At 53.2% G+C, this 8,604-nt stretch overlaps 1 protein-coding gene across 1 annotated transcript; it reads right to left on the minus strand.

Moving 5' to 3' along the window:
• Window positions 1-2,665: 2,665 nt before the first annotated feature.
• Window positions 2,666-7,868, minus strand: LOC102430206 (ubiquitin carboxyl-terminal hydrolase CYLD-like). Its single transcript, XM_014450461.2, has 7 exons — window positions 7,599-7,868; window positions 6,549-6,615; window positions 6,004-6,136; window positions 5,736-5,844; window positions 4,616-4,734; window positions 4,178-4,394; window positions 2,666-3,263 (listed from the first exon to the last, which is right to left on the minus strand). The coding sequence occupies exons 1-7, from the start codon at window positions 7,660-7,662 to the stop codon at window positions 3,079-3,081; spliced, it is 894 nt and encodes a 297-aa protein (XP_014305947.1). The 5' UTR covers window positions 7,663-7,868; the 3' UTR covers window positions 2,666-3,078.
• Window positions 7,869-8,604: the final 736 nt, after the last annotated feature.

Genomic DNA, 8,604 nt, shown 5'->3' on the forward strand with positions numbered 1-8,604 from the left:
GGAGGCTCACACCAGAGGCGGGTTCCCACGCCCCTGGAAGAACATCTCTAACGAAGGGGCGTGCTGCCGGGCCCTGCTGTGTGCCTGCTTTCCTCCCACCGAGCTCTGGGTTTGTGCTTCTTTCCTCTGCAGATCCTGAACCCACCTCGCACCGACCCGACGGCGTGTGCCCAGCAGATGGCACTGCCTCGTCTGAAACACCGTTTGTGGAGGGAGCCTGCAAGCTCAAGGTGGAGGGAGATGGAGGAAAGGCCACACAGGCAGACCCTCCCTGCCCGCACCGCCTCCCCCACTGCCCTGAAGTGACTCAGAGGAAGCGTCCAGCCTCCTGGATGCACTTTAAAATCTGCCCCGTGGCCCTGACTCGTTGCCGCATTTGCTTTCAAACATCACCTGCTGCTTCCGGATCCTGGGAGCTGGTGGCTGTTTGCAGCCGGGAGCCAAGATCTATGACGTTGCCATAACCTGTTACGGCCACACGATGGCGATGCTGCGCCAGAAGGATGGGAGGCCTTTAAAAAAAAATCGGAAAAAAAGCGATCTAAAGACTTGAGTGTGACCAGAAAGTCAGGTCCTGGGAGGAGACATGGTTACACTTGCACCTCGCAAACCAGATTTCCAGTTCTAAATCCTGATGAGCAAGAGCTACAATCTTTCCACTTCTGAGAGGAACCGTGGGGACCCAGAGGCTGGGACCTCTTACAGGGAAGTCATTCTGGCCACACCCACAGCAGTGAGCGGGCAGGGCTCTATGCAGAAGAGGCTGAAAGCTGCCCGGCTGGCGTGGCTCAGTGGTGGAGCGCCGACCTATGAACCAGGAGGTCACAGTTCAATTCCAGGTCAGGCCACATGCCCAGGTACTTCTCTCTCACCATTGACGTGCCTCTCTCTCTCTCTCTCTCTCTCTCTCTCTCTCCCACCCTCCGCTATGAAATCAATAAAAATACTTTCCTTAAAGGCTGAAAGTTCCTTCTCTGACTCAGCAAATATTTGAGCACCTGCTGTGCGCCAGGCACTGATCATGGTGCTAAGAAAACGGAAGGGGCTAGGGGAGTCCCTGCGTCCGGGGCGAGAGACCCCAGCACACCCTCCGCTGAAGAGCCGGCCCCGGTGCCTCGGTCGCATTTCAGACCATCCCCCTGGCTCCCCAGCGCCAGCTGATAAACTGTCGGGAATGGTGTGAGCCAGCTCGTGAATGATATTCACTTCCAATTATTAAAGTTAAATGATATTCGCTCCCAATTAAATAAGTTCTATGGCAAAGCTCTGAATAAGCAAGTCATATTTAAACCTCATCGCTTCCTAATCGTTTTACATTTGACAGTTACCGAGGCCAGGGGCCAGCCAACTTCCATAAGGACCGGAGAGCAAGCATTTCAGGCTGTGCGGGGAGACGTCAGTGTCCGGCACAACTGCCCGGCTGTGACACTGCAGTCTTAAAGCTCGCGTGTCCTGGGAAAATGTTACTGACAAGCGGCGTGGGCTGGGGCCGGCCTGCGCCACTGCTGGCGGCGCCTGGGCCGGGCTCAGGGACTGCTGTCGCCGGCACCTGTGCGGCGGGAATGCTATGTGCTCCCGTGCGGCTCCTACTGGCTCTCCTCCCGGCCTCGCCTCCAGCGACGTCACCCTGTCACCCAGGGCTCCGCACCCCCAATCTAGTTTCCATCTCAGCGCCTACCCAAGCTTTCTGCAAACCCTCATGCAAAAGTTACGTGCGTTCATTCCAAAATGAGAAAATTACAAGATGGAGGAACTCTGGTGCACCCTTATGGCTGGTGAAGCTAATGCGTATTAGCAAGTGGAATGATGCGACCACAGGGTAGGCCTGCCTTTAGAAAACACCTGCAGGCCTGAGAAGACTCTCTCTGTCACTTCTGGACATTGTTCTATGTAATCATATGTTACCTGCACACGACAGCTCTTCTGTCCTTCTGCATGGCTAGGAAGGCATTCCAGGCAACCATGCTCGGAGCACACGCATGCCACAGCACATGCCACGGCACACACCACGGCACATGCCACAGCACAGACACCCACGAGCCACGGGCTAGTCCACAACACTCACTGTTGTCTAGACACACACCATGCGTATCGGCTACGAAAACACCATTTTCTGCTCCTTTAATCGGGAGGATAAAGCTGCTGCTACCGTGTAAATAAAACTGTCGTTACTTCAAGTGAAATCAGCTGAACGTGGTGAGGGGCAGGCTGCCCACGCGATCAGACCCGAGCGCTGGGCAGTCCGACTCGCGTGGCAGAGGCTGGGTACCTCATGCATCTCTCCAGGGCGTGTCACTGAGCCACGCCTTCGGCCAAGTTCATCTCCTATGGCCACGGATCTGTGCGGGGTGACACCTGTCACTCCAGGCCTTGCATAACCCCGTGCCCCGCGCCATGGAACAGCCTCAAGATGAGCGCAGCCGGCAGCCAGTCGCCACACTGAGGAGCGCCGATGGCTGTACACGCTAGTCCCCCATGAACGTCGCTTCAAAAATGGACGCTTTGTGACAGAACCACTCGTTTATGTCAACCCCAGAACAAACGGGACCGCCCCACCTGGGGAGGTGGCACTGTTCCGACCCCTTCAGCAGCACGGGACACTGACGGGGACGCCGACGGGAACGCCGAGGCGACGGGCCGGTCAGCCCGAAAGAAAACGCAGGCGTCAACTCAACACAACTTTAATAGCCAATGGAAAGCCGTCTCTTAACAACACCAAACATTTCTTCCTCACGGCAACCGTTAGCTACAAAGGACAGCGATTTCATATCCTTGGTCCGTAAAGAAGACACATTTATTTACATTCTCGGTGGCCGAGAAGAGGTCTGAGACGGGCACAGGTAGGATGATGTGCTTCCAAAGAGATCACGTGATCACCGCCCTGGACTTAAAGCTTCCGCTTTAATAACTTCATTTAGATCGTAAACGCCAGAGTGCACACGCTTCTCATTAGAGACTCCAGGAACACAGAGCAGCTCTTCTCTGACGGGTCCTCCCACAGCGACCCCCCTGCCGCCAGGGACGCGGGCGGAGCCCCGGGCGCACGGCAGGCCGTGCGGGGCGGCTCTGCACCTGCCGCTACTTGTACAGGCTCATGGTGGGGCTCTGGTACATGCACATGTACGCGTCGCACAGCAGCCTGCGCGCGCAGCCCTGGATGCGCCGCGAGTCCAGGGAATGCAGGTCCTCCGGCGACATCTTCAGGTACTCCCGGACCTCGGGGCACGGGGTCACCTGAGGGATGTTGAAGCCGTTCTGACCACCTGTGGACAGGAAGGGCGCGGCTCAGGGTCAAGTTCTCCACCCGCTGCTGCCCGCCCGCCCGCGCCATCTCACACCTGCAGCCCCGGGAAGGGGAACTGCCAGTTTCTGGACCGATTTCACTTCTGATTCCTACAAGTTAAAGCCTCTTTTGCTCTCAACGGTGTGATCATTTTGTTTTATTTCTGAGGGGATTCTGGGGCCAAGAGTGAAGAAAACTGGCGAGAGGACACAGCCCGAGCAAGGCCCACACCCGCCTCCCCGCGCCCTCTGTGCTCAGTGGGCGATGATGATACAGACAGACGCACAGCGCTCAGCTGCCCGACACGCACGCCCCTCGCCGTGACCCTGCGGGGGGTGGGGGGCCATCTAGTGGAATGAACACTCTCTCTCCTTCATGTAACCGCTCCTGCACCCCCATGTCCTTCCCGCAGAGCCTGGCCCGGGGCCCTCAACACCCGGTGGCCAGGCTCTCGCAGAAATGAGGAGCCTGGGCCCCGAGAAGACGAAGCTGCGAAGGAAGCCCCTCGGCTGACAGAAGCTCAGGGTCTTCCATCAGGGGAGCCCCTGCCTGGGGGGCAGCACAGCATCGCCCTTTAGCAGCAGGGCCGCGAATGCAGCCCAGGCCTCAGACCCTCACGCGCTGTCCCTGGGGCCTCCCCACACTGTCCCCAAGGACGCAGCCCCACGGGAGCTGAGAGTGAGCAGTTACCGTCCCAGTCGGCCATGCTGTCACCCGCTGTCCCTGGGGGCCTCCCCACACTGTCCCCGCAGACGGGACGCGGCCCCACGGGAGCTAAGAGTGAGCGGTTACCGTCCCGGTCGGCCATGCTGCCACCCACTGTCCCTGGGGGCCTCCCCACACTGTCCCCGCGGACGGGACGCAGCCCCACGGGAGCTGAGAGTGAGCGGTTACCGTCCCGGTCAGCCATGCTGTCGAAGAAGAGCCAGGCGGAGTCGTCCCGGCCGTACTTGACGAAGGCCACGTAGTGGCTGGTCTCGATGCAGAGCACGGCGAACAGCTCCATCTTCTGGCAGGGGACGCAGCTGTGCCTCCAGTCCCGGTCGGGCAGGTCTTTGGGCAGGGACACCGGGTTATACTTGTGGTTCTGCCTCTTGGGGTGGAGGTGGACCTACACGGAGCAGCACGAGCCAGGCTCAGGGATGCTGGTGATGGGCTCCACTCCCTCGCCCTGACTCCTCCGGGCCCGCAACCCAGTCCTCACGGGAGTCTGTCAGGTGCACGCGGGCAGGAACCGTGCCCCTGACCATGAACTTGCGGGCGTTCGTGATGAGGCGAGAACTCCTCCGAGCCCACCGCCTGCGGAGTGCGCGCGCGGCCTGGGGGGCTCACCTGGGTGTTGCAGTCCTTGCAGAACTGCTTGATGGTCCCGGCTGCGATGTCGGGGTCCTCGTAGCACTCGCGGCACTCGTACATGGCCAGCCCTCTGCAGATGCGGCACTGTCGGGGGGCTGGGGCGGGGCGGGGGAGGGGCCTTTAACATGCACTCTTTCATGAAAAAGATTAAAAACTTAAGCTCTAAAAAGGACAATGTTCATGGGCTCAAAACAGGCTCTCCCTCCCACCCCCTTAAGCTTTAAATTGGATTTCCGTGGAGTCGGGATAAGTTTAAAAAATTTCTCTGACCAAATGACAATTTTTTAAATTAATATGTTCTAGGGCGCTTCCCCCCGACTCTGAAGAGTCTATTGAAGGACTTTCAACGATGCAGGCGGCACGGGGAAAGCTGACAGCATCCCGTTTCAGTTAGCGAGAGAGGCCACTGTCAACAGCACCTGCACGTCCTCCATCCTCCCGCCTCACACGTCTACACAGCTCCTGTGTTCACAGCTCTTCTCCAAGCCTTTATATCTGCACATGTACAATGCTGTGTGTGTGTGTGTGTGTGTGTGTTCACAGCTCCTTTCTCCAAGCCTTTATATCTGCACATGTGCAATGCTGTGTGTGTGTGTGTGTGTGTGTTCACAGCTCCTTTCTCCAAGTCTTTATGTCTGCACATGTGCAATGCTGTGTATGTGTTTGTGTGTTTCACAGCTCCTTTTCCCGAGCCTTTTTATCTGCACATTTACAATGGTGTGTGTGTGTGTGTGTGTGTGTGTGTTTATAGCTCCTCTTGTACAAAATATCGACATGACCTTTTACTTAATATCACATCATCACTTTCACACTATGGGTCTTCTAACACAGGACGGATACACCGTAATTCATTTAACAGCTCGCCCCTTGGTCACATACAGATGCTTCTAACTCTTACTCAGGCACCAGTGAACCTGTGCACGTGTAAAACACGTATTGGCGTCCCTGACGATGTTCTCAGAATGCACTCTAGCCGCACACTCCCGGTCGAGCAGACACGGATGCCTGCGGACGGCCTGCACCCGCTCCCCTCCCAGCGGAGGGGACCCTGCGGACTCTCTGAGGAACCAGCAGAGCAAGCAGCGCTCCTACTCACTGTCTTCCAGCAGGTCTGTGATGTTCAGCTCCAGGGAAGGGAAGATCTTCTTAAACAGCTTAAAGTCCTTCCCAAACCGAGGCATCTGGATGATCAGGCATGACGGGGCCTGGAAAAGGTAAGTGTTTTAGAATCCAAGTGCGGGGAAACTTTCCCTGCGAGCCCGGCCTGCGTGGCTCAGTGGCTGAGGGTCGACCTGTGAACCAGGAGGTGAGGGTTTGACTCCCGGTCAGAACTTCCATATAAAACACAAGCCACGACCACTGACCTCTGCAAATTTCAGGTTGCTGTTGATAAAAGACCATTCTAGCAGCTGCTGGATTGTAGGAACTCCAACTTTCTCATTTTTTTCCATAAAAATTTGATAGAAGTAACAATCTTGTACTTTTTGACCTGCTGACCTGAAAGAAAACACGCAGAAAACCCCACAGAGTTTCCGTGTGAAATACTCACATCACAACGTGAACGGTTCCAATAGTGTCTGAGAGGAGAAAACTACGCATTTGATGGTGCAACTTCCGACAGCAGACCAACGGGGCAAAGGCAATAATTTAGATAAAATAATTAAACGTCTTTCTCCCCAGCCATCCACTATTCCAGGTCTCGGGATTCTGTTTTTATTCGATTCGTCCCTGAGTTAGTAAGTTAGTGCTGCGGAGAAGACGATGGTGGAGATTAATGTGCCTGTGGGACGGAGCCCACGGAGACCCTAACACACGACGTGACGTAACCCCTGAGGGCCTCGTCGGCAGCCGATGGCAGAGGGGACAAGGTGTCTCTTTTCCAGGGCGTCTATAAAAATGTGGACGTTACCTTATTTTTAACAATGGTTCCACCCTTAAAATATGATGAAACAAGATATTCAAGAATTCTTCGGGATCTAGGAGAAAATAAAAAATCAAATAAGTCCCTGCCAAACTTTTAAATCATTCTATTTTTTATAACAGCCATATACCTATACTGAATCCAGTTTCATAGTCAATCTAATTTCAATTAAAAGCACAGTTCTCATGTTTTCCTAACTAAAAATACAAAGGATATGATAAAATATTAAGTTCTAACTTTGTTATGATATTATTGCATTTGAAAAGGTATAATCATTCATGCATGATGACATAATTTTAATTTCTTTTGAGGGATTTAAGTGGAATGAAGCCTGAAGTACCTTGTATTTTCCTGACACTTAAATAATTACCAAGTCTCTAAGCATTACAGCTAGTTCCAACACGCTGTGAGCACGTTCAGAGTCAGGAGCTGCCTCTCGGAGGAAAGCCAGTAGCCACGAACAGACAGAACGCTGACTCTGACCGTAACGTCACCCTTTGCGGCAGGAGGCTCCGTGGGACGGTGTGGCTGAGCCGACCACCCTCCCGCGGAGAGGGATCCAAGGGGCCGCTGGATGGGAACGCTGGGGAGGAACACGCCCAGGTACCCACCGCCTGCCTACAACCCGCCCGCTGCTCACGGAGCCCCCTCTTCCTTTTGCCACTCCCTTTAGAAGAGGGACAGCATTTTAAAAGGGGGAGCAGCCTGGCCAGTGTGGCTCAGTGGTTGAGCGTCGACCTACAAACCAGGAGGTCAAGGTTCAATTCCTGGTCAGGGCACATGCTGGGTTGCGGGCTTGATCCCCAGTGTGGGGTGTACAGGAGGCAGCCAATCAACGATTCTCTCTCATCATTGGTGTTTTTATCTCCCTCTCCTCTCCCTTCCTCTCTGAAAAATAATAAAAATTAAAAGTAAAAGGGGAGAAAATTGTACACCGCATGGACGTGTCTGTTTAAAACCTCCCCCTTGCTCTGCACGGGCCGTCACGTGGAGGGCGCCAGGTCATCTCAGGGCGGGTCCTGGGAGGAAGTCAGTCACCTTTCTCTTCAGAGGTAAATCCTGACGCAGCCCCAACTTTTTCAAGTATTTTCCTCAGTTTCATAATCTTTGTGGCACACACATATCCGTATCTATGTTAGTAAAAATATGAATTAATACTGGCACACACATTCAATTCATATAGCATATTTTGATAATCACAAATTCCTTATATAACTTCAGCATGTCATAAATCAATAGGCTAGAGCAGGGGTCCTCAAACTACGGCCGGCGGGCCACATGCAAATACAAATATTGTATTTGTTCCCGTTTTGTTTTTTTACTTCAAAATAAGATATGTGCAGTGTGCATAGGAATCTGTTCATAGTTTTTTTTTAAACTATAGTCCGGCCCTCCAGCGGTCTGAGGGACAGTGAACTGGCCCCCTGTTTAAAAAGTTTGAGGACCCCTGGGCTAGACAATTATTTTGAAAAATACAATTATAGGCTTTTTTTTTCCTTTTTATTGATTTACGGGGGTGAGTTTGAAAAATTAAGAATCTGGAATGAGAATGATCCCAGACACTATTATACCCTAAAAATAACTACCACATACTAATACAAGAAAAAATACGTGGATTTTATGATGACTGGTTAATGTTATTTGCTTAAGAAATCAGAGCTAACTTTATAGAACTGAATATGTAACTTTGAGAGAAAGAGAGAGAGTCCTTTTAGTGTTAAAGCATGAGACAGCCACCAGGAGGCAGGGCAAAGGGTGGTGCTAAGACTGAAAATCTAAAATGTGCTCTCAAACCCGCCATCGTCATGTGACACTTTCGCTCGTGTCTGTCTGAGCACAGGATACATTCCACACCGTCCATCCACGACAAACGCTTACTCCAGCGGCTTCAGAAGAGACGCGAGAGGCCGCCGTGGGCTGCCCAAGGCCGCTCAGAACTGGCTGATCTTTTTTAAATTTTTTATGTTAAGTGCTAGGTGCTCACTATATGTTGGCTGCAGAGATAAAGAATGCATGAACACTCACTACCCAACCAATAAAACTC

This window comes from Myotis lucifugus, unplaced genomic scaffold (genome assembly GCF_000147115.1).
Source record: "Myotis lucifugus unplaced genomic scaffold, Myoluc2.0 scaffold_2361, whole genome shotgun sequence".
Classification (NCBI taxonomy): Eukaryota; Metazoa; Chordata; class Mammalia; order Chiroptera; family Vespertilionidae; genus Myotis; species Myotis lucifugus.

Coding starts and splice junctions, on each gene's coding strand:
- LOC102430206 (XM_014450461.2), bottom strand. CDS start 7,662: ATGAAACTGAGGAAAATACTTGAAAAAGTTGGGGCTGCGTCAGGATTT. Junction 6,137..6,548: donor GAACCATTGTTAAAAATAAG/GTAACGTCCACA, acceptor GTTTTCTTTCAG/GTCAGCAGGTCAAAAAGTAC. Junction 4,395..4,615: donor GCAAGGACTGCAACACCCAG/GTGAGCCCCCCA, acceptor TGCTCCGTGTAG/GTCCACCTCCACCCCAAGAG.